At 37.8% G+C, this 27,161-nt stretch overlaps 1 protein-coding gene across 1 annotated transcript in view; it reads right to left on the bottom strand.

Moving 5' to 3' along the window:
* STK3 (serine/threonine kinase 3) overlaps positions 1-27,161 on the bottom strand; it is a 255,792-nt gene that overhangs the window by 61,812 nt on the left and 166,819 nt on the right. The window contains exons 9-10 of the mRNA XM_037131083.2: positions 19,007-19,199; positions 1,500-1,675 (exon numbers count right to left, since the gene is read on the bottom strand). Of these exons, the coding sequence (XP_036986978.1) occupies positions 1,500-1,675; positions 19,007-19,199 (369 nt within the window). The remainder of the gene's footprint in view (positions 1-1,499; positions 1,676-19,006; positions 19,200-27,161) is intronic.

Below are 27,161 nucleotides of genomic sequence, written 5' to 3'. Positions count from 1 at the left end.
TTCAAACTGTTTCTCAGAGGTTATTAAGATTTATTCTAACTCAGACAAGACAGTTACTTTGATGCTAAATACTCTACATAATTCATCATGTTCATGAATGATTTAAAGTCTGAATGTCAGCATTCTAAATAATTTATAATTTTTAACAAGTAGATAGCTTAAAATTTTATAAGAACTGTAGAAGTAAACATTTTATTTTTCTTATTTGTAACTTGAAAACTGAAAAAAAAACAGTAAGTAAATATTATAAATAATGTTTTCAAGCTAACCTGTGCTATTGCTAATATTTGCTAGCAATTAGTTCTAAATTTATTGAGGACAGACCTTGAAATTATATTATCTGATTATTTAAAAAACTTAGATAATCATAATATTTAGGAAGAAAGTATTTAACATTAAAAATATTTATAATTCCAAAGCATTTAGAGGCATGTTGACTAAGCAGAATGCCTTAAAATTACTTAAAAATTTTATTTGCTTACAAATAATGTTATTTATTAATGAATACAGCTATGAAACATTATAGTTCATGTAGAAAAAATAATCCCACAGAATAATATCCAAAAGTAACATACTATTTAAAACATGCTAAAGCTAAAATCTACTCTATAAAAATTTCTACTGCATTAAAAAATTCATTTTGAGTCCTTGGCTGGTGTGGCTCAGTGGATTGAACACCAGCCTGCAAACCAAAGGGTCACTGGTTTGATTCCCAGTCAGGTTACATGCCTGGGTTGCAGGTCGGGTTGCTGGTGGGAGGTGCATGAAAGGCAGCCACACACTGATGTTTCTTTCCCTCTCTTTCGCCCTCCCTTCCCCTCTGCCTAAAAACTTCCCCAAAACAAAAAACAATAATGACAACCAAAAAATTCATTTTGAGAATTTACTCTCTCTGGTGTTGAAATAGTTGATTTAGAATTGTTTATTTGTATTATATGCATGCTTTAAAAGAAATATAAAGAAGCAGGACAGAAGGAATAGAGAGAAAATGTAATAAAAGAGGTATTAAGGTACAGTTTTATATGCTAACTAGATAAAAAATAGGATAATTATTTCTGACAAACCAACTGGAATTAATGCTTACTGAAGTAGAAACAAATTTAGTTAACTTTTAAGGTTGAGGCAAATTTCTCCAAGTCTATGTCCTAAATGTCTTTGTATCATTTGTTTTGGAAACTGAATTTACTGTCAGAATTATCTCATATTTGCATTATTAAAAACATCTTTTGAGATGGTTGTTATTTTAATTTTAAAGAGTCCTAAATATTTCTCTAAGTGTGGGCTATGATTTATTTAACTATAATCAATTATTTACATTTCTCTGCAAGTACATTTCTATAAGGAATACTACAACTGCACCATTTCCCTACACACATTTATGGCTATATACTGAATATCAAAATATAGCCTATAATTTTATATATATACAAAACTGTGCTTCTCAATCTAACAATAAAATAAAGGAGGAAATACAAGTGAGAGAATTAAAATGTACTCACAAAGTCGAAGTCTCCATCTTGAGGAACTTTCCAGTTGTCAGGAAAAACATTTTTGGACATGGGGAAGGGTTCATGCATGTTCTGATTACAGTTTTCATGACTCTTATTCTTGAAGTCCTGCTTATCAAAGTAGTCCATGAAAGACGGTCTTTGTACTTGTGGGGACGTTGCATTTCCTTTGGTAAACAAAGAACAAGAGGAGTGCCTAAGTTCTCACATTTCAAGAAGCACAATTTTTATTGAAGTGTAATTTTTTATTGAACTATATAATAAATTTTCACTGGTTAGATTTAAGGCCAACATAGTCAATTTAATGGAGAACAAAGTAAAATAAAATAACACAAGAATGAAGAAACAAATATATTCAGGCCAAATAAAAATTCAAATGACTAGGCAGAGATCTACAATATTCTTAGGTTGCAGAAACCTTGTAGGATTTTGGCAGATCTTTACACAATTTTATTTAAGATCATTTCAGATGTGTTTGAAATCTGCCAGAGAAGGCCAATTTTTAAAACCTGTTTCATTTTGAACAGTGAGGCCTGAACTGTCCTTGTCACTGTGCACCACTATCAGCTACAGAAGGTGTGAGGGCTTGCCCAGGTCCCTCCTTTATCTCTTCGCTTCCTTTTAGTCTTTCTTTTTTATAGATTTTTCTTGTTTTTTTAAAGTATATTTCATTGATTATGCTATTACAGTTGTCCCAATTTTTCTCCCTTTTATCCTCCTCCGCCCTGCATTTCCTCCTCCCTCCAAAATTCACCCCCCCACCACCTTAGTTCATACCCATGGGTTGTACATATAAGTTCTTCGGCTTCTCCATTTCCTAAACCATTCTCAACCTCCCTCTATCTATTTTGTGCCTACCAATTATTCTTCTAATTCCCTGTACCTTTTCCCCCATTCTCCCCATCCTCCTCCCCACTGATAACCCTCCATGTGATGTCCATTTCTATAGTCTTTCTACCTAATTCCATCTCCCCGTGGACTCCCATGGTGTCACCTCTTACAGTGTTTGTATCTGTGACTTCTGGCTCTATTTCTCCAGCCCAGATCTTGCTTCTAAGTTCTATACCTGACCTCCTACTGCTTACTATTAGACTACTGGACCTGAGGTGAGTTAGTTAGCCCAGACTTCCCAGCTCTAAAGTTAAATTCAAGGTCTTTCTCTTCAAGCTTACTGCTAATCTAATAAAGTCAACATTATTTATCCCCAAAGTGATGAAGTTGAGAAATAACCCAGATTCCTCTCTTCCCATCACACCACACTAATCATTGGGTCTTTTTAATTCTACTTTGCAAGACAGCTGTTTAAACCTAGTCCTTTTTCTCTATCCACCATTGCTGGCCTCAGAGTTCAGCTTCTCATCATTTCTTGCCTAGGCCACTGCGGCAGCCTCCAAACTGGTCTCACTGGTTCATCCAGTTTTGATTTTAGTTTCACACTGGTAACACAGTGACATTTCTAATGCAAATCAAACCGTGTCATTCCTCTTCTCAGGACCTTTCAATGGCTCCTCATTTCTACACTGAATGATTAAAGTGGAAAATACACATTCAAAATAACTAGATTTTAAAATCCAGACAGTATGGTCTTGATTAGTGGTTTTCAAGCTGGATTCTGTAAAGCCCTAGAATTCCAAAAGAACTTCCCAGTTACCACCACAAAGACATTCCGCCACAGTTCTCCAGACAGTAAGTTTCCTTCCTCCGTCGTAAACAGTTCCTGCGCTGGGAAGGCCACCTCCCCACAAGGAAGCGTGTTGGGCATCTCTGAGGTACAAAAAGTATTTTTAAATATGAACCTGAAATTTGGCCTTCTATAATTTATACTCATGTTCCAAGTAAATTCTTCTTGTAAATACCAGTACATCACATATCTGAAGACACAGTTAATAGCTCCTGTCTTGGTGGTCTGTTTTTCATATGAACCGTCCCTGGTTCCTTTCCATAGGACATGTTTTTCAGATTCATCATCACCTTGTGTACTTGCCTATGGACACACTCCAGTTGCTCCAAGATCCTCTAATATCAGGTGTAATATTGCTAATAGCACTCTGGCCAATGTAGAATGCATTTGCAATAGTAGTGACCATTATGACACCTAAGTAACATTGTTGGCTCATAAATTTGGTCAAAAGAATATGATGGTAAAAAAACCCCTATTTTTACCCTTTAGGAATATGAGGTAAAAGTGAATTGATTGATACCTGCTCTAAATGGTGAATCAGCAAGTCTGGAGTTCTTTAAATTAAAAGGGAGGGGAGAGGGAGGAGGTAAGCACTCTTCTCCATTTTCCTTTCCCCAGCTTTTAGATCTCAGTGTGCATTATTTGGTCATTTGGGAATTTAGATGAGTTGCTCGGGTAAAGATAGTGAAAGGCTGGAAATGACAGTATTTATTTATTTAAAATTTCCATCACGTTACCTTAAAATGACATAATTTTCCCTGTCAAAACTAAGTTTTTATTGACTTCTCATTATGCATTTTTTAAAAACTATGGTTAAATACACATAACATAAAACCAATCTTCTTAACCATTTTAAAAGGGGCAGTCCACCAGTGTTAAGTATATTCACACCATTGTGCAATCGATCTCCATCTTGCAAGGCTAAAGTTCTATACCCATTACACGACCTCCCCATTCCTTCTTCTCTGCCCTCCCCAGAAACTACCATTCTATTTTCAATATCTATGAATTAGATTACTCTAGATATCTCATATAAGTGGAATTATTATAATATTTGTCTTTCTTATGACTGGCTCACTTCACTTAGCTTGATGTCCTCAAGGATATGGTATCATGTGTCAGAATTCCCTTCCTTCTGAAGTGAAATAATATTCCACTGTATGTGTATGCCATATTTGCTTATCCATTCATCTGTCAATGGATCCTAGGGTTACCTCTGTCTTTTGGCTACTCTGAATGATGCTATTATGAATACGGGTGTACAAATCTCTCTCCAAGATGCTGCTGACCATGTTTTTAAGTTAACTATCCTTAGTCTTTCTCTATACACATGCAAAGTGATCTTATTTTTTAATACTGACACAGAGGACTTTTTCATTTTCTTATGGGTGTTTTGATGGTTGAGCCTAATTTATAATCAGGTAAATCATTATAATACATTGTAAGTAAATACGAATATTAGTAAAAGTAATATATTTATTTCTTTTTTCAGTTCATGTGTTTTTTATGTGTGTTTATCTTTTCTTTTCCTTATACTCTAAGTTCCCTAACACAGGAACCCAAATACTGTACTCAAATCATTTCATAAACAACTATGACCATCAGTGAGTGGTTTTGACTGCAGCCAGATGTTCAACATCGATGGCCATGAGGAGGAGCTCATAGGTGGTATGTGGTTTTTCAACATCATTACTTTTGAATTAGTAGAGGCTACTAGTATTTCATTATTAGCAACTGTGTATTGGCACAATAAATTTAAAAAAATCATATGACTACTACAATTTTAAAATGATCTGTCCCAGTAGAATCAGAAGGAATCTGATATTCAGAATATGCATGTATTCGTGGAAAAACAGCAAAAAAAAAAGCTGTTTATCTGAAGACTTGTTCTTCAATTAGAGCTGCTCAGGCTTTTAGGAGATTTAAAAATAAGCATGACAAAACATCTGGGACCCAAATGATACCCACTGAAAAAATATTAGACATTCCATCTAAATTAGAATAGAATAAAACCGCAGTATTCATAGTAAACCTTCAGAACTCAGAACACTCTCAGCCCACATACAAAACTCAAGAAAAAGAAACTCCTTAGGGAGTTTAACAAGATACCAGCCAAAGCTGCCTTTAGATTCCCTGTCAGACTAGACTTCACTAGTAATATTATAAATGAATAAAATAAATAGGAGAAAAGTCTAATGTTTTAATGATCAATAAATGTTATATAAAGATTCTGGGTTTCTTCTGGTCTTTTATCTTCAACTTCTTCCCTAAAATCGCCTATTGTTTATAAAAAAAGGAACTGGTTAATTTGACAAGGCTACATTACTGACATCTGGACTGGACACATTCATTCCATTAACATTTTCAACAGATTTTAAGAACCCATGATTTATCTCTGGGCTTCATCGTTATAAGAGATTTTATCATCAGAATTGAAATTTGGTTCCTAGGCAATCTTTTATTCCATAACAGAGTCCAGGAATTTAACCTCAATTACTTTCCACCTCTGACCTTTTTATGAAGATAAATAATAAAATGTTACAAGTGTAGTTCACTCAACAACTTTTCTTTAAATTGAGCAAATCAAATCATGTGGCAGGGTCGGATAATCCCATAATGGAAGACTTTGCTCAATATTCTTTTTTTTAAAGAGATGAATAATTTTATAATAGAACTGCATATTTATTTATATTGTGAGTTCTCATTTTAATCAGCTAGTCTTAAGACGCGTCTAAAAATCTTAGCACTCAGTACAAGGGTTATCAATTTCTACATAGTAAAATAAGGATCAGAGAGGAGAGTTTCTTTGGGAAATCACTACTGCAAAAAACCCCCCCATGTATTTCACCATTATCAACTGCATTTGACAAACCTATAGAGAAGGTCTCATTGAAGCAAGTTTCTATATAGCATTCTTTTAAAAATAAATGTAGCTTATGTAGGTGCTTTGGTAAAAACAGCCCTGGCTGGTGTGGCTCAGTGGATTGAGTGCCAGCCTGCGAACAAAGGGTCACCGGTTCGATTCCCAATCAGGGAACACGCCTGGGTTGCGGGCCAGGTCCCTGTTAGGGGGCCACGTGAGAGACAACCACACATTGATGCTTTTCTCCCTCTCTCTCTTTCTCCCTCCCTTCTTCTCCGTCTAAAAATAAATAAAATCTTAAAAGAAAGAAACCCCACATTATGGCACTGAAGAACACAGCACTTACTGACCACTGCCCCTCCCCAAACGTTCCTCCCCCCAAGCACCCTCACCAGGCCAGGCCTGAACTGCTCTTTCTTTTTTTTTTTTAAGTATATTTTATTGATTATGTTATTATAGTTGTCTCATTTTTTCCCTCCCTTTTATCCCCCTCCATCCAGTAACCCCACTCCTTCCCACCATTCCCCGCCTTAGTTCACGTCCACGGGTCAGGCATATAAGGTCTTTGGCCTGTCCATTCCCTATACTGTTCTCTAACCTCCCTCTGTCGACTTTGTGTTACTCCTCCTCCAGCCAGCACTGGCTTCACTGCAGAGACTAGTTACAGTATTTTTTTTCTCAACTAGGGGGTGTGGAACTCTTCCCTCTGAAGCTTTATGAATACTCTGGTGCTATAACAAAATAGTCCGTGGTATTTTGATTTACCAGTGACTCTTAATTCAGACCTCTGTATTCGAGTAAATGGAAATTAACATTTATAAAGCAGCCCCTCTAACACAGCCTACATTTCAAGAGCAGCAACATACATAAAACAGGAAGAGAAAAATAAAACCTCAAAAGGTGCTTTTCTACTACAGAGAATAAAGTGGGGAAAACTAATCTTTTACAAAAAGTAAGATGGGTTGAATATGCACTTCCTTTAGCAATAGGGAGAGCAGGGAAAGGCTGGAAAACAGGTAAGTACTCTTTTCTGCAATGAGTCAGAGATATACAAGTCCAGTTGGAAATAAGTAGTGGCAGTAGAAAGGGATGAGGCTAACCAATTCTGGATTGACTTTTTAAAAAGAGGAAATTAGTACGAATTTCATTCCAGGAATCTACTCACACATCTCCGACAGTCTTATGCTGTTCCCAACTCTGCCGCTCTCAGGAGCGGCCCGTTAGTGGGTCCCGGTGTCTCACCGGGAAAAGCTGCCCCTCCCTCACCTGAGGTGACAAGATGTTTCTATTATAGGGAGGAGTGGCTTCGTAACACATTTCTGGCCAATAACAAAAAACAAGGGTTTCTAGGAAAGCTCTATTTTCTTGATATAGGTACCCTCCGCTTCTTGCTCTTTCCTCTTGCCGGGAACGCAGATTTAATGGCTAAAGATCTAGCAATTATGCTGCAAGCAGGATGGCAAATAAAAATAATGCCCTAAAGACCATGTCGAAGAGAGAATCTCTGTCTAGTGACATGAAATCACTTTGCCCATTCAGGACACTCTGCTGCGGGACTTCTTACTAAATGAGAAAAGAAATTAATCCTATTCTGTTTCATCACTGTTATTTGGATTTTCTGGGATATACAGCTACATTCAGTCCCTAACTGATACATTTTTTGCTCACAAGTGGAGGATGCAGGAAGAGGTAGGAGCAGCTATCTCCAATTTCACTATAGGAACACCCCAATCTGAAACCTGAACTCCACTGTTAGATAGTGGTTTAATCACCTCCACATTTCAGGTGCACTGTAGTTATAAGGGCTTTTTATAAGCTGACCTAATATAAGAATCTATGGCAAAATGCCTGCTGGGTTCTACACTCAAAACTTGGAAAACAACCCATTCCTAGGTTAGAAATAAACATTTTGTTATTTAAAATAAAAGAATAAAAAATCAACAAATTAAGGCAGTCTGTTTCATTATATTTTTCTTTTCAGATGACTTTAGAGCAAGACACGCTGGCACATAATTTTTATTTGCTGGCTTATACCTACAAATATTTTCTAGTGTTTATTCTAAAACAGTATTAAAATTTAGAGTATATCTTTCTTACTCACAAAGAATTAAAAAAAACACCTTTTTGTAAAAATTTCTAAGGCGGAATATAGGTTACATTTGTTTTAAAAGGTAATGGCAATGGGAAGTGGTGAATGCCCAGGAATATTTAACCACACAGTATTAACCACGCAGTCCAGTCTCCAGGGAGATAGATGTGTATCCACAGGAGTAGAATGGAGAAGGATTTTTTCTGACTTACAATTTAGTTTTTAAAAAGGAGAAAAAGAAATAGGAGGCCCTTCAACAGGAGAGTGAAGCAAGAAATCTCAAGACAGCAATCACTGTCATATGTGATTGTGGTTACTATAGCAAACTCTTTTTCTTTAAACAGAGAAAGAGTAATCACAAAAAAATTAGCATCAATTTCTCCAGCTGCAGTGAAATTCTGACTCTAGCTTATAAAATATATTTTTATTTTAATAATAAATTTAATGTTCAAAATTACCTCATTTATCAATTTTATTCCCAAATCTTTCAACCACTTGCTATAGAACTAAAACCCCACTAGCAATAAAGAATAAAATAATCACAATGCAATTCTTTGTGTATATGAAATTCTAAAGAAAAGGATTGTTTTCCCCTTCCTTCACACATTCCCCCACACATACAGGGAAGACTAAGCTGAGTGACTGTAACACTGTCAGAAAATACGGCAGTCTGCCCACAGCTGTAAACATTCCAGATCTGCAGGTCTTCTACGCAGGTGAAAAGTCTTCACGGAAATTCAAATGTATAAAAGAAGTTTTAAAAAATACTTTAACAAAATACAATTTGTTTAAATTTTAATTTCTTAGCATGACTATCACCAAGATAGTCAAGTGTAGGGAATGAAGTAACAATCATCATTTTAGCATAAAATATTTAGACATCAAGGGGATTTATGAATATTACCTAATTTGTTCTTCTAAAAATATTTTAAGATGTGGGTGATCCACCTGATTAATGATCTTGGAAATTTGTCCTTTCATTTGTTGCCAAGAGGGTAATGAATATATATAAAAAAAACAGAATGTTAATACAGAAGCTACTGACATCAGCTTTTCCTTAACTTCATCACACTGTATTTTAAAACAGAGGAGGATAGAGACAACATGGAGAAGATCCAGAGGCTACTCATAAAAAAGATTAAAAGCTTAGAAAATAATACCTGTACAAAGGTTAAAGGGATTGAAATTGTGCAGCCAGGAAAAGCCCAAGGATATAATTTAGTAAGTATCCAAGTATATCTGAAGGGTTCTCCCACAGAAAATAGTGACCAGCTGTTTTCCATCTCCAATGAGGGCAGAATGAAAGGAAACACAAATTGAAGCCCAGGGATTTTAGTTAAGTAAAAGGAATGATTTCCTGTGTGAGTAATGAGTAGTATAGTGGCCACTGTGTGTCTGTGGTAACCCTTTCTTCAGAAGCCTTTACAAGAAAGTCAAATTTTCACTTGTACAAGGAAGACATACTTACATACTTGTCTGTGCTAGTAAAACAGGTACCCTAAGACCACAATAATCTACACTAACAGACCCGAGCTGGGTCGCAACATCATTAAACATTCCACAGACCAGGGGAAGGCAGGCGGGCAGACCAGATTCAGTACCCACAAGTGACTCCAAACCACAGCAGCCACGGATTAGCACCTCTGTAAAGAAGATGAAGGGCTTCTGATTACGTGGTAATCCTGCGGGTATTGGCACCCAGCTGCAAGTGGGGCCTGTAGTTTACATACTGTTCTCACCTTTATCGTTACGTGGGCAAGATAACATTACCAATTAAAGACACACAACAGTGTTTCATGAAGCAGTGGTAAGATCTCAGGAGAAACAGGAGTGTTTCTCCCTACATACTCAGCTATCCTGCTTGTTTCTTAGCATTTCAAGTTCTATCCTTATTGATTTACTCCTTTGTCTCAAAGTTTTATAATTAAAAAAATGTAAATATTTCATGAACATTAAACATTATTAAGCATTTTACACCTGTAATGCCGATCCTTTTCTGAAAGAGACTTTGGGAGAAAGAAAGAAAAAGATCTGAAGCAGAGCTGTGAGAGACATTACTAAGCACAGAATGGAGCACAAAAGGTAGGTGTTGATCAGAGTAAATGGTCTCATACTTATTTGTCCAGGGACATCAGATGAACTAGGGAGCAGGGGTATCTAATGGTTTGTCTTACCTCCTTGCTTATCTCTCCCAAGCCCTTTTAAAATCAATCTAGAATCTATTTTCAGGATGATCTAAAAATCTAAAGCTGATCTTAATTTGCCTTCTCTTACTAATTAAGTGAAATTACTTATATGTACTGTCCAAAACCAAACAAACTAAAATATTTTTTAAAATCACTGTTACAGGCATGTGCAAAGAAGAAACTTTATAAATATGTATTCAACTTAAATTATTTAACCCAATATCTAATCAATGGAAAACACAGTTATGAAAGGTGAACAGAAGTACACAATAGGAAACTTAAGCACGATCCACTTATTCCTACACCATTCGTGATCCACCACGATTTCCACCGACTTCACCAGCCAGCTCACTCTCTGATAACTTCGCTCCACCGTCTCTCCCTCCTTTCTAAATACTCCAGGTTCGTTCCAGGCAGCGAGTAAAGCTGCTTACTTCCCTGTTCCAAAAAGTGGTTATCAGTCCTAGCTCCACTTCAGAAGTACTTGCAGACATTTTTGTTTTGATTTTCGAATTAGTTTTAAAAATACAGATGCAAAGCCCTTCTCTGATCTGCAGAACCATCATCTCCAAGGGGCTGCTGCTGTGATGTACATTTGTGAAGTTAGTTCCACAAACCCAAAACTGGGATTTTCCTTATAAATCAAGCCTGCTGCTCCAGCCTGTGGAGATCTTTAAAGATCCTGATTCTATCTCAGAAGGTATTTTTATTTTGCTGCACTTCATGTCGTTTGCAATTCTAATGGACTTCCATTCTATAGCTTCATTAGGTTTCTATAAAAAATGTTGAACTAGCCAGAGCTGAGGCCTATGCCCTATAGCACACCATGAGAACACTGCCGTTGACGACGAGTTATTACTTCTTAACCCTGTGCCACTGCCTCTGGTGAGCCTTCTTTTCGTAGAGGCTGGGAAGCTCAACCCTGCATTTCCCAGAATGCCTTGCACCTCATCCTGGGTAAGTGCACTTCTCCACAACCAGGAAAGCAGGAAAGGAGGGGGAGGTCCTGAGGCTGCTTCCTCAGTTATTTCCTTCTGCCAAGCACAGTTATGGAGACATGGAGTTTTCTTTTCTTTTTTTTCCCCAACAGCAGCATTCCGGCTGCCAGTCACTAGCCTCGCAGGTGCTACACCGTGGCAGTGGTAGCTTCCTAATCCCTGCACAGCAACGGGGATTGAGATCACTGAGCTCAACAGTGCCAACGGCAGCCTCTAGAGTCACTGTCCTCCTGATTGTAGCCCTAAGTAGTTACATTTAGGTCACTCTGGGGGATTGGGGGAAGTCATTCCTGGAGGACTAGCTTATACAGCCCTCTCCTGCAACCTTTCCACTGATTTTACTGATATTTGCATTTCTGACTTAAATCTCTGTATGTTTCAAATACCTAGAGTCGTTTCTGTTTCCTCCAATAATCCCTGACTGACACAAGCCCATTTGGGTATAACCATTCAATGCTCAGAACTATCAACTAGGTCATACTACATCGTGTGCACAAGGGTACCATCGAAGGCCTTGTCAAAGGCTTTTCCAAAATCCTAAAACATAAAATTCAAACCCTGCATTTCCTCTAATCTAGATGTTCAGCGATGCTGTCAAGAAAAGGAAATTACATTATTCTGACATGATTTGTTCCCACTAACCTAAGCTGACTTATAATGATCCAGGTCTCCTTTCCTAAAGAACTCACAGATGTTCTGGTTCCACCGCTTGCTATGAAATCTCCAACAAGTCATTTATCATTCCCCAGTCTCAGTTTCCTTAGCAGTAAATGGTAGTGACAATCCTACTTTGTAGAGTCCTTGTAAGGAGTCAAGAAATTATGAATGGGAATCTCTGAGCACAACATTTGGCCCATACTAGACCCTCAATTACTGACAGTTATAACCTAAAAAATTCACCTTTTCTCTCTATTCCAAAAAAAAAAGGTAAAATAAAATTTACTCTTTCATGCTTCCATTGTACTTTCCCCATTTTCTCAGAGAGAGATCAAATTTCACATATAATAGTTCTCTCACCTGCAACTTATCACAATATACATTATTGATCATACTCCTAGTCAGGAGATACCAGATCAGCTGACTGCTCCCTTACTGTCTCCTCTTCTTGCCATTCGAATCACTCATATTTATGCTTGTGCTACTCTGCTCATTTTGGAGATAGTTATTCTGTACAGAATCCCCTATGGCTATCCTACTGAGTAAAGAGACATGAAACAAGGTCTTGGAGAAGGCAGGGGAAGGCTGGAATAAGAGTTTGCCTTGGGAAAAAAAAGAACAGAGTTTTTTGACAGCTCAGCATCTCCAGGCCCAGGAAGACCAGGCCTCCCTTGTCGTGTGGGAGGCAGGGCCAGGCTCTCCAGATGCTCCAGCTTTCCAAGCTGCTGGAGGACAAACCGAGAGAGTAGGCAGGGAAAGAGTCATCTTTACCGATTATCTACTCTATTTAGAGCACTATGCTAAGGTGCTTTATGTACTTACCTAAACTAATCCACACTTACTTATGCAGACAAATATACATCACTGAAGCTCCGAAAAGATTAAGTAACACAATTAAAAGTGGCCTGACTTTTAATCTCATGCCGTTTAAATTATATCACATCATTTGTTCAGGAAACATTTAATGAACCCTTATTACCGTGCTAGGTACTATGTATTGAGCCAGCGATTTTCAACCACTTTTACCTCATGGCACACATAAACTAATAACTAAAAATCTGCGGCACCCCCAAAAGTGTATTTTTTGCCAAAAAAGTAGGTATAATTTTGACTTACAAAATCAATCAAAGTGACTTAAAAAAATAGTTTTGAAACAATTTATTCTGATACTTTGTAATAAAAATAATACTCAAAATTATTTAAAACAATTTTTACTTATTATTTTCCTCTAATTTACTTGCATTTAATATTTAATGAGATATCTGAGCTTGACATTGTTTTAGGATGTCTTTTGTGTGAGGTCAAATTTTGGACAGGCACACTCTTAAACCTGAGCTTCCAGAGTTTCCAGCCATGGTCTATTTTTGTTGCTAGCACTATTCACTGCAGAAATGCTCGATTCACACAAATATGACGTGGAGAAAGGAAGCAGTGCTTCTACTGCTCTTTTTGTAATACTGGCAAATTCACTTTTAAGAGATAACAAAAATGAAGTAGTATCTGTTATTGAATGTTTAAGTTTTAATCCTCTGTCACTTCTTATCTCTGTTAACTTGTCCTCTTGTGCAATCTTTAATTTTGCCAATTGGCATGCACTTAAGACAAACAGATCTCTTATACAATCCAGGGACAATGTGTCAGGTGAGGGAAAATATTTTTCAATATTTCTCCCAAGTAATCTTGAAGTTCATAAAATTGAATTTCCATCCAGTTTGCACCTTTTTGTTAGCTCCAACATTTCAACTACATTTTCTCTTTTGAATATTTCTTCCCAAAGCAGTGCTTTTTCTTTGAAAGTGTTAATTTTGTAGGTGCAAATAAGAATATTTTCACAGTCTCCTTGCAAACTTTTATAAAAGTGTGTTCAAAGATTAAAACAAATCAGCAAGAAGTGCAACCTTACTGAACCAGAGCATAATTATCACTGAGAAAACCAGCTAACTCGGAGTGCTGAGTGGTCAAAAAAGTTAGAACTTCCTCTCTTAGTTCAGGAAATCTTGATAGAACCCGACCACGAGATAACCACCTAATGCCTTTCTGGAGTACCAACTGTGTGGGAGAAGTTCCTTGCACTGAGGAACACGGTGCTGCAGACAACCGTGACTGTGAAGCCTGCTTTTGCTACTGTCGAAAATTGGGATAGTCTCATCCAGTCCTTTTTTCAGCTCAGGTACCAATGATTTTGACATGAATACTTCTCTGTAGAGAAAACAATGAGTAAAAATAATTCTAAGATTCTTTTCTTGAGCCAGTGTAACAAATCCTTTTACACTTCCTGACACAAAGCAGGCAGGCACTCTCTGTACAAATAAATACTGATGCAGGACTCCCAAGACAAGTTACAACAATTACAGTAATTACCAACAACATCAAAAATACCTTGGCCTTTCATGGCTTTTGGGAGTGGCCGACAAAATAAAAACTGTAATCTCTTCTTCATCAATTAATCTACTGACTGCTGGAAGCTGAGTTTTGCCAGTGACATTTGTCGATTCATTCGGCTGAGTAGCCAACATGTCTATTTTTTTGGCGTGAGATGTCACTTGCAACTCAACATCCTGAATACGTTGACAAATGGTATTATCTGACATTGAAATTTTTAAAACCTCCTTTCATATTCTTCACCAAACATGATTTTTACAAATTTACAGCATATGGGTAAAATTACAGATTCTGCAATGACGTGAGAGTTCATTTTTTATCAACAATTTGTGATTGTGTGACTCGCTTCTTGCACTTTTTCTGATACCATTAAACATTTAGTTTATCTTTTTGCTTTACTAGTCTTATCCAGCATAAATCTTTTAATATATTCAACTGGCCTTTCACACAAGTGAGAATGTTTAGACTGCAAATGTCTTTTGCATGTACTTGGAGCCAAAGCTTGGTTTGCTCATTTTTCATCGCGACTACACACGTGGAGCATGGCAAATTTTCTCCAGTGGATATAAAGCCAAATGACAGATAATTTTTGTCCTGTTGGCAAACATAGTTTCTGATTTAGCTTCAGAAGGACCAGTGCCAATGAAGGTAGTAGACAAGGTACCAGCTGCTGACGTGCGCTGGGCCGAGCAACACGCGACATACCAGCATCACATTTTCACTGTCTTCTAAGTTTCATTCTTTTCTTAGAAATTCGCCCATGTTAAATGGAATGCTATTGCCTAAAACTAAAAATATATATATATATAAAAACTCATACGAGTTGGAAAAAATATGGGCATTACTCAAAATTATTTGTGAATACACTTCTCAGAAGTTCAAAACTAAACCACTGAAATGAAATAAACCTTACACAATTTAAACTGTTTCACCATCTATAAATTTCTATGCATATAGGCTGAAAACTTCAGACATGCAATAAATCTTGGCACTGATAATGCTACATGCTTAGAAAAACTCATGGCAGGGAGGGGTGGGGATCCCACCTGGCCAAGCACCGGGCCTCCGTGGGAACTTTCAGACTAGAGCTCAGACCTGGGGAAGGGAGAGAGCCCTGGCCACATGTCCAAGTGGCTGCAATGTCCCAAGCCCTGCCACAGAGGTTGTGTTTTAGACAGAGAACACAGCTGAGCCATAAAATGTGTCATTTACAAAGAAAAAAAATTCTGCGGCACGCCAGTTGAAAATAGATGTATTAAGCACTGAGAATGCAGTGGGGAATAAACAGATAATAACACAGAAATAAGCAATTATAATACAGTGTGACAATTGCTATTCAGAACAAAAGCTTGAAGTAAGATGGTTGCCTACGGGGTCAGTAGAGGAAGCAAACGCTTAACTGAACCTAAGAAGATAAATATCAATTAGCTCAGGAAGCAGGAATCTAAACAGAGGGAGGTACTGGGCAGTATGAAACTGATGGGTTTAGGCAGTACAAAAGCCCAAAGGTAAGGATGAGTATTTTAAGAGCTGAGCAGCTAGAGGAAGGAATAGTGAGAGCTGAGAACAGAAAGGTAAGCAGAGACCAGAGAATATACCGCCTTTTATTCCACGTTGGGCTCCACACTAAGAGCAATGGGGAGTCACTGGAGGGCCAACAGCAAAGAGAGAGATGATGAGGTCCACGTGGAGGGTAGGGGACCAAGACTGAAGGCAGGGCGTCAATTAGGAAGCCTGAGACCCGATGTTAATTCAGTGGAGGTGAGGGGAGAGAGAGAAGTTAAGATTAACTCTAATTTCCCTGTTTTACTCCAAATTCCATATTTCAAACACCTATACAGCTTCTCCCATTCTCACATAACATTTAATTCTTTTCCTGGAAGTAGGAAGCAAGGCCCTCTACTGAAACTGGGGGGCGAGGTGGCAAGAAGCAATTTAGCAGTGGGTTAGAGTAGCCACTCTGTAGAATGAGAAGTTGCTGAGCAGAGAAACAGGCCTGCGGGAAAGTTCTGAGGGCCCAGACCGGGCCGACAGACCTGAACTGGAGGGCCTCATCTGCACATGTGCAAGACTGTCTCCATCAGCAATCAGCAGCCACAGCAAAGATGCAGAGCAGATGGACAAACAGATTGATCCACAGTCACATTTTGCCAGGAGAGGGAGAAAAGAAGGCCAATAAGGAAGAGGAAGTGAGGATATAAAAGCCAAGCTAAAGCCAAGAAACACAGCTTCTAACCTGACTGGAGGGTGCAGCTCATCTGAAAGCAACAAAAGACAGCCCCTCTCCGGACAATGAGCACTACCAAACCAGCTGCAGCTCTGCAAGACTGGAAAAGTGCTCCTCAGAGACAGAGCGGAGCAGACCTGAGCTGAACAAGGCAGAAGGCTCCAATCTTCTCTTTGCTGAAAGAACTGTTCTCCGAGAGTCACCCACAAAGAAGTAATTTCTATTGCCTCATCAATTCGATGACCAACCTACTTATACCCACTGTCAACCATTCACAATTCCAAGCGACATACACCAATCTGGATAAAGTAGAGATCTGCATGTATCAATATTTGCGGTTGCTGGACTGTGAAAGATCTTGGCTAGACAGCTGAATTCTGGCCACAGATGGACAATGAAGAGCCTGAGAGAGATGTGAATGGAAAGAATGGAAGGCAGAGGGAAAAAGTCATGCTACAACTGCTGAAAACAGACTGGAGAGTTCTTCTTGGGACATGCCCTCAGGGCCGAGGCCATTGTTTTTTAAACAGATCAAATTAAAAAAAAATTGTCACTTTTCTCCACTTTCCTTCAAAAGATTTTTAAAAATAATTTTGCTTCCTACAGTCAAATCAACATACTTCCAGAAGTAAAGAAAATAGGTTTATAGTTTCTACCTTCATGGATAACAGTATAAAGACTATGAAAACAGCTTATATTGACAGGAATATTGAATCAGGCAATGCATCTGAAACTGTGATAAAAAAGGTGATGGCAATCAGAACCCTCAACACACAATACAACATTTTAGACATTTAAAAAATTAAGAATATATTGGTATAACCTCTCTAGGGAACAAAATCACTAAAGACACATTGAAGCTTTGACTGATGTGACATAACCTGAGAGCTCATGCCAACGAATCTAAGAAGTTTTAAAAAAGATTTTAAAGATATGAGAGATACGAAGAAGCACTCAATGACCTAAATAGTCTGCTAAGAGTCATACCTAAAAGAATGCTATCGCTTGTGGAAAAATGATCTGTCTTATGATAGGGCCTTCTTATGTACAGAGCACATGACTGGTGCCACAAAACTAGCTGGCTTTGGAGGCCACAGCACCATCCAGTGCAAGTGGGTAAGTATGTTGGGGGGGCAGGAAGCCGATCCTAGTCGGGAGCCTCGCCAGAAATCAGGAAATCCAAGTCTTGGGCTGTTTTCCAGAGCAAAGTCTCAGAACACACACCAGTTGTGGGATATAGAAAAATCCATTCCCTCCCACCACCCTGGGGTTAACTATATGGCAATCTGTCTGCATTTTGGGTTTCATGACCTTCCCTTTCAAAAACACACAACTGTGATGGGCTATATGCTAGGAAATGTAAAGAACGCAACAGCAGTGAGCCAAATGACTTAATACTACGGAGGTAAAGATGTACCAAGCAGTCTAACAGGATGAGTAGAAAAAAGAAAGAGATAGGCAAAAACAACGACAACACAAACAAAACATAAACAAAAACCCCAGAAACATCAGAGAAGAAATTCCTACCTATGTCCATTTTACAATACCAGCAAATTGATAACTTGCTAGGCTCTACAATGCAAAAAGCCACGCGGTATGCTTCTGTACCGCTTAGAAGCAGTCCTATGCAGCAGAAAATTGCCTAGTGCTGGGACTCCAACGTTCACCACACGTGACTAGAGTGGTGGGGGAACAGAAAGGTCAGTAGGCATGAGGAGGTGATTCATCTGTTTTTGCCTATACCGAAATCACAATGTCCTACATCATTAACTACGATCTCAGAAAGATATATATATCTATACCTACATGCGCTTGTCTGTGAGACTCTATCTCCATCACTCTGTAAGCAATGGACATCAGAGAGAATGTCTTCACTGGCTTTCTGGCCCCTGCAGCAGCCCTGGCACTGTACCTCACACATGACAGGCAGTAGTCAATATGCACTAACATGAAGTTTATGCATGAGTATCTTTGTCTCTTGATCCTTATTTCTGATGTTTCTTTTGGTCCCACCTCAGCCCTTATTTTCTCTCACCTGCACCCCTGTGTTGCAGTAGCATAACTGATAATTTAGACAACATGAAAAAATATTACCGGTATGTTGCATTTCCTGAAACAAAACTTTAGGTTCACCTTTTCATTGGAAAAGCAAATGTTAGAAACACTATCTTTTTATCTGTAAAATATTTTACAAATTAAGTTATGGGTTAGTATCCTTTATCAAAAAAAGTTCCATAACCCTAAGTTAGAGATGTGCTGCTTTTTACCATATTAAAAATATTTTTAAGTTTATTTGTGCTGTATTCTTTTTATGGTTAAACAAAGCAAAGAAACAAAAATATAGAACTACCCTGGTTTCTATAGAAGTACAATTTTAAAATAGCAAGTTAATATTCAGTGGGAAAAGCCACGTACTTTTCATAGTTCCATCTTCTTCTTCTTCATCCTCGCTGTTTATCACCATGGTCCCCAGGTCGGACTCTAACATTGTGCTGTTGTGTTCGATCATGGTCTGGGCCCCTTCGCTCATCGTGCTCGTGGCCCGCATCGTGCCCACACTTTCCGAGCTCGTCTTCACCATGGTATGGGAATCCAGTTCATCTTCGTCCTGCAAGCAAAACACGGCGATGAAGGAAGACTATTCCAAGACAGCTGGATTTCTTAACTCTTAACCATCACACTAGCGTACGGGAGGAGGAGGCCCAAAAACCCCCAGAACTTATTTATAAAAAAATTGCGCATTCATTCTTACATGTTTAAATTCCAGACACTTTCAAAGTACCCCATTTAATGCAATGCACCTATAAAGACATTTTCCACTGCTCAAAACAGTTTTCGAACTTGCCGATTTTAATGCCTTTTATTGCATCTGCCATTTTTTGTTTCACCTCTTCAACGTTGGCAAAATGTTTTTCTTTGAGTTCTGGGGGTTTTCGTCCCCCTACCCATATGCTAGTGCAATGGTTAAGAGTTTAAAAATCCAGCTATCTTTTTTCATCCAGGGAAACAAACAAACAAACAAAAAATCACTTGGGGAGCGATCAGGTGAATAGGGAGGGTGGGACACAGGGTCGTGCTGTTTTTGGTCAAAAACTGCTGAACACTCAGTAGGGTGTGGGCAGGTGTGCTGATAAATCACCCATCATGCAATGGGTAAACATGTTGAAAGAGTGTTCAAAAAATATATTTACTGAAGAGGAACACAGCCTCTCACAACAGCACCACTCATACAGCTGGGTTCCTAGAACACTCACCCAGTGGGGGAAGCCTGTATTATAGGGGTTCTGCCCTCCAGAAGATAATTCCAGTTTTTTGGGGTCCTCTCTCATATTATATATTTTTATTATATTTTAATAATGAAAAATACTACTATTACCACCAGTTTTAATATAAGGATACACATACAAATATTATCATAAGAGCTAAAATGATCTCAAATAGCCTGAAACTTTAGATAATTAAAGTTAAAGCAACAGAAATTGATGAAATGGAAGGCTGCTGGCTATTTTTAAAATAAGAATTAAATTATCAACAAATACAAAACAAAGAATATAGTGCGAAAATACACAAGTAAAGGCACATTAAAGTTAGCACATGTTGGCACTATTCCAACAGCCATAAGATAACCTTACACAAAGGCCATTAGCTTTTATTTAAAAAATGTGATAAATATACATAACATACAATCTAATATTTTAACCACTTTTCAGTATATAGTTCTATGACACTGAGCACATTCAGTGTCGTGTAGCCATCACCTACACCCATCTCAGTGCACCCAGAACTATTTCATCACCTGAGACAGAAACTCAGTGCCCTTTGAAAAATAACTCCTCAGTCCTCCCCTGCCCAATGCCTGGTAACTTCTACTCTACTTTCTCTCACTATGAATTGGCTATTTTAAGTACCTACATGATTCTATAAGTGGAATCATATAACATACAGCCTTTCGTGTCTGGCTTATTTCACTTAGCACAATGCTTTCAAGGCTCATCCATGTTGTAGCATGTACCAGCATTTTTTCCTTTTTAAGATTGAATAATATTCCATTGTATATATTTATACCACATTCTGTGTATCCACTCACTTTTTGATGAATATTAGGTTGTTTATACCTTTTAGTTATTGTAAGTAATCTGTTATTTACAATAACAGATTACTGTAAATAAATTGTTCTTATAAATAGTGCTGTTATGAATACTGGTATACAAGTATCTATTCTGAGTCCTTGCTTTCAATTCCGTGGGGTCTATACCTAGAATTGCAATTCTGTACCCCATGGTTAATTCTAGTTTTAATTTTTTGAGGAATTGCCTAATTGTTTTCCACAAGGCTACACCACTTTACACTTCTACCACCAGCGCACAGTGCTACTATTTCTCCACATCTTTGTCAACACTTATTACATTCCGTTTTTTTAAATAATAGCCATCCTGATGAATACGTGGATTATGTGCATTTCCATAATGATAAGTGATGTTCAGCACCTTCTTATATAGAGAAGTGTCTATTCGAGTCCTTTGCCCATTTTTGATATAGGTTGGTTTTTGTCATTGTTGAGTTGCAGGAGTTCATTATATAGTCTGGATATTAATCTTGTAAGTATTTCTCCCCATTTTATGGGTTTCTGTTCATTCTTTGATAGTTCCTTTAATACACAAAAGTTTTTAATTTTGATGAAACCCCATTTATCTGTTTTTCTTTTCCTGTTTACACTTGTCTTGTCAAATCCTAGCCATTAGATTGTCCATGCAAATTCACAGAACAATCAAGTCAGTAATATAAATATGAACACAAGATAGTCTTTAGAATGTTCACCAAAAGATAAAGTAGAATGGGACAAAAAGATAAACTAACAAACGTTTGGGACCAAACAATCCACTATTTTGAAAAGTTTGATCGGGAACCGAAATTCATTTATATCTATTCCTAGTCTGACAGAGGTCAACACGCAAATATGGAGAATAGGACCTTCCACGTTGCTCTCAGCTGCCTGATAGTGCTCTTCCTAATCCTACATGACAAATCCAGCGTTGTATCTCTAAGTCTTCTGCTCTTCTTTCACGAGCTTCTCTCTTTCAGAAAGAAAATTTCTTCATTCTTATGCCTTTGACTAATATGAGGACACTCAAATCCTGGAATATTCCGACTTTACTATCTAAATACTTAATGATGTTTAAAACTCAACATTCCCAAATCAGATATCATTTTTCCCATCCCTTTAAACCCTCCTGTCTGTCTCTATCCCTAACAACCACTGCCACAAAGAACAGTAATCTCCATTAGCTATCCGAGAGAAAATGTTCAATGTCGTCTTAGGTTTATTCTCTTTTATCTCCTATATGTAGTCAAAAAATTCACCTTTAAAAAATTCTCAGTTCCATCACTTCTTTTCCATTCCCACTGCTATTGAGTAAATTCCCTATTACCTCATGCCTGGCTTACTGCTGCTAAAGCTTCCTGAAAGAGTCTTTCCCACCTTGACCTTCTAGAGTAAGAACCAGATAGGTTTTAGTTCAGATCCTGGCTCCAATCACTTACTATGCATAATACCTTTCAGGCAATCTATTTAAACTCTCTGAACTTTAGTTTCTTTCATTGATGTTTCCATGATTAAGTGAGAAAAGGTATGTGAAATGCCTGCATACTACTAGGGACATGGCAATTTCATGCCTACTTCACAGTACACATATTATACCAATCTTTCTAGAAAACTATGTGTATTTTAATATGTCCTTCTACTGAAGAATCTTTAATACTCCCACTTCTTGCCCTGGTTGGTGTGGCTCTGTGGATTGTGAGCTGGCCTGCAAACCAAATGGTGGTGGGTTCAGCTCCCAGTCAAGGCACCTGCCTGGGTTATGGGCCAGGTCCCCAGTTAAGGAGGGGTGTGAGAGGCAAGCACACACTGATATTTCTCTCCTTCTTTATCTCCTTCTCTTCTCCTCTAAAAATAAATTAATAAAATATTAAAAAAAATACTCCCAGTTCTTGCCTGGATTAAAAGTGAAAACACTTCTGACTAAATTTTATTGACTTCTATGTTATTTTATCTGGCACATCCTGTTTACCCATTGTTCACATACCTTGCAATATAGTCAGGCTGACTTTACCTGAGTCTCTAGCTACAAAAAACCCACATCATGCTATGTTCCTTAAGCCCTTCTCTTTGCTCATGTCTTCTCTACCCAGAATGCTTTTTCCTCTAAATTTGTTTTAACTAAATCATACTTAGTCCCAGATCAAGTATACAAGGCCTGTCCAGAAAGTATCCAGCCAGTAATATGGAAAATAGAAGCATTTATTGAAGAAGATACAAGATGCAATAAACATGGTACATAGGACAGTGACTCCTCAGTCCCCTTCAAAGTAGCACCTTGGGACCTCACACAGTTCTCCCAGTTGCCATGAGCAGCTCTGTCATATTTTCCTGAATCTCATCAACGGTCTCAAACCTCTTCCCTTTCAAAGGTGATTTTAGTTTTCGGAAAAACCAGAAGTTGCAGCGCCCCAAATCTGGGCTGTGAGACCTGGGTAGTTTGATGTTTCACGAAAAAACGCTGCACAAGATGTGAAGCATAAGCAGGCGCATTGTTGTGATGAAGCTGCCAATCACCAGCTGCCCATAGCTGAGGCCTTCTGAATCATCCGAATAGTTTCCATGGAGGAATGGTCAAGCTTAATGTAAAATCTGATGTAGATTCACTGCTCTACTTGCTCAGTCATTTTTAATGCAACAGCCACATAGTACACAGGCTCACTCAATGTCATCTACTGCCCCCACTGGCAATTACAGTAAAGTCATCGTTGTTCACTCATGTGCATTCCAGTGCACTCTCCTTGGCTGCCAGGTTACATCGATGTCACACAAACTGTTCTCAGTATATTAACAATGGTCAGACTTTTTCCAGACAGATCTCATATATTACCTTCATGGCTAATTCAGTTTTTATTCATTGTCCTCTTTTTCAAACTTTTGTAGAATTTATAATCTGCATTACATACTTTTGCATTTAAATTTATGATCTTATATTGTAACTGTTTTGTAAAATCTTTTATAAATGTGAGTACCTTATGGATAAGAATGCCTTCCAGCACTTCTGAATCGACAAATGTGTTTCATTCAGTAGCCCATCATAAAGTAAACATTCGTTATATATTTCCTTTTTTACAGTATTATAAAATCAGGGACCTTTAGTAATTCAAACTCTCATTTTTTTCCTGAAAAAAACTGGAGCACACAGAAAGTAACAGACTTTCTCCAAGTTACACACCTACTTAAAAGTAGAGCTGGAAAAACAAAACAAAAACTATACAACTGGGACTCAGAAACTAGTCAGCTTTCTTAGTCCATTATCCCACTAAACACATGCACTTACTTACATTTAAATTTTTATCTACTTGAATGCTTAAGTTAGAGGTTCAAGCTCACAATTTTAACAGCTTATGTCACCAGCTCCTACTCCCAGAGTCCTGTACAAATTATTAGGTCCATTCTAGTCAAAGCCACTATCTTCTCTCAGTTGGTCTATTAAAACAGCCTCCTAACAGTTTTCACTGCTTCCAACTCTTGCCCCTCTTTAGTCTCCCACACAAAAGGCAGATTGATCCTTTCAAAAGACAAATCACATCGTGTTACTCTCCTGCACTTGGCCTCCCATCACACTTACAATAAAACCCAAAATCTGTATCCCGGCCAAATGTGATCTGGCCCAGCAATATCTGCCAACCCCATCTCCTATCACATTCCTTCCCACTCATCGGGTCCCAGCCGTGCTGGCCTCCTTTGCTAGTTCTTGAGCATTCTAAGCATGTTCCTCCTCGAGCTTTTAAATTGGCTAATCTCTCGGCCTGGAACACTCTCAATCAGCTTCATCCTTTTCTTAAATCAAGTGTCTCCTTAGATGTCACCTCCTTAGTGGAGCTTTTCCTGACCATCAATCTAAAGTTGAAGTCTCCGTCATTCTTTTATCCTTCTGTATTCTTTATAGCCTGTGTCTGGCCTTCTCCACTACTAGAATGTAAGCTTCATAAAAGCCAAAGACTTCTTTTTCACTGAAGAATCCACAATGTTTACAATATCTGGCACATAGTAGGTACTTGACAAAAATTTATTTAATGAATCAATTTATATTTTTACTTATTAATTCATTTAATGAACACTTATTGCACACTTACGTGTTAAGTAATGAACCAGGCACTGAGCTACAAAGACAAATTAGAAACAGTTTTGCTCATTTTGCTTTTTTAAGGAGTTTGAGGTCAAAGAGAAACTGACTGGCAGGTGAATGGTAAATTATAAGGTATTTTGTTAAGTGCTGTAAGAAAAGTGTTGGCAAGTATAATGGAGCAGCAGGCGTAGAGACTCTGGCTCTGCCTTTAAAAAGTGAAGAAAGCTTCACAGACGAGGTTAACCTTAAATTAGGTCTTGAAGGATGAGTAGACTAGGTATGTAACACATACACATAATTTTGGGAGGGTGCTCTACAGTAAAAGTTCTTTGTATTACAGAGCTACACTAGACATCCCTTCTCAGCTCAGAAACAAAAGGCTGAATTAGGTGGCATACTTTTACACTGCCATAGCACCTTGTGTTTTATGCTAATCATATACTTATACTGTAACTGTCTATGTATCTGACTTGTCCAAATCCCCCATTAGTCTCTAGAACCTGTATGGGCACTAAGCAGATCTTGTTAACACTTACATTCCTGGTACTCATTCCAAGCCTTATTCTCGTGACATCAGCTATTAAACAAATGTTAGAGCCCCATTAGGAGGTGGTGTCTAAGCACAGAACTAAGGACAGTGTCATCCAAGGTTCTATTGTAGAACTTCATTTAAACCAAAATATTTAAAAATGTACAATGGCTAATTGAAGACACTTTGGGAGGAAAATAACGCTATTAACTATAGTTACAGTTCACCACTCATCAAATAATGATAAAAAATTATTACCACAGTGTGACAACAATGCTAAGGATTTATTGTAGGCTATTCATGTTTTATCCTCTTATTAATCCTGTGAGATATTACAATCCCCATTGTACAAATGATACACCTGAAGTTCAAATGGGCTTAACAATTTGTCCAAGGTCATACCACAAATAAGTGGAGGAGCAGGGATTCTAACTCAGTCATTCTAATTCTAAAGCCCAAGAGCTAACTTCCAGTTGGATGAGGCTTTTAAATCACCAAAAGCACTTCTCAAGTCTAATTTAATTTATATTGTAGATTATCTAGAGCATGTCTCATTTTGTTAAGTTAAAAGATGAAGAAAGCCCTGGCTGGTGTAGCTCAGTGAATTGAGCACGGGCCTGCGAACCAGACAATCGCGGTTCGATTCCCAGTCAGGGCACATGCCTGGGTTGCAGACCAGTTCCCTGCAGGCCAATTCCCAGCAGGGGATGCATGAAAGGCAACCATACATTGATGTTTCTCTCCCTCTCTCCTTCCCTTCCCCTCTAAAGATAAATAAATAAAATCTTAAAAAAAAAAGATGAAGAAGCTGATGTACGTAAATAAACTGATTTCTACTTGGTCAAAGAGTTAATTTTAAAAAAGATGGGATTCTTTCTTTCCAGCAGATCCCACTGAAGTGGAAGGGGGGAGGGAAGTTGGTTTTCTATTTGTTCTTTTTAAAAATCTTCTGGTTTCATATCTTATTTTATCGTGGTTACAACCAGTTTATTCCCAAAACACTAAATCTATTTTTATATGTGTGAGTCATTGTCTTTCATCCTTGTGAGATTCAGTGCTGTGACCACTAAACTTAACAAGAAACATACATCTGGTTGGTGTGAAATAATATTTTAAGTTTTCTATATTCTATGTTGGAGTTGAGTCTACAAAGGGATAATGAAGCCTGTACCTCTGGGTCACACAATTGGGCTTGGTTGTCTGTAAAATTGTAAAAACATTGAATCAAGTTTGGAAAGGATCACTTTTACTGTTTATTATTTTACTTCCATAGTCACTTTGTTAATGGATGCTAACCTAATTTACAAATTGACGGTTTTAAAAAAAGGCTATGAAAAAAGTAGTGAGCACTCAATTCACCAATGAGAGGATGGCACCCAAACAGTAATTAATGAAGTATAGGTGGAATGAGAACTAGTTTGTATGAAATTAGAAAATTCATTTGGTGATGTTATTAAAAACTCTTCAGCGACACTTTTTACCTTTTAAAAATCATTAACTGTGAAAATCTTGCTATTTTACATTATTGTTAAAATTTCAGTTGATGCTTCTTACATTTTTATAATAAAACAGAAATTTACAATGTTTTTTTAAAGCTATACTTCATTGTACTGTTGTCCCTCACAGAAGAGCAGAAGGAAAACACGTTGACACTTTATAGAAAAGGTCTGCAGAACAGATGCTTCCCACTGCAGAAAGCAGCCCATTCCAGTAAGGAATACAACAGCACTTGCAATCAATGCTCATCATTTGCCAGGAATGCAAAACAGAGCACTGATGATAATCCAGGTTATGAATCATAAAATCCACATGGAATACAAATATTTGAAAACATTATTAGGAAATCCTACTCCATTGCTAAGACAGATTT

Source organism: Artibeus jamaicensis, unplaced genomic scaffold (assembly GCF_021234435.1).
Source record: "Artibeus jamaicensis isolate MK-2021 breed Jamaican fruit bat unplaced genomic scaffold, CSHL_Jam_final scaffold_916, whole genome shotgun sequence".
Lineage (NCBI taxonomy): Eukaryota > Metazoa > Chordata > Mammalia > Chiroptera > Phyllostomidae > Artibeus > Artibeus jamaicensis.
This window is presented reverse-complemented; position numbering and strand designations above follow the sequence as displayed.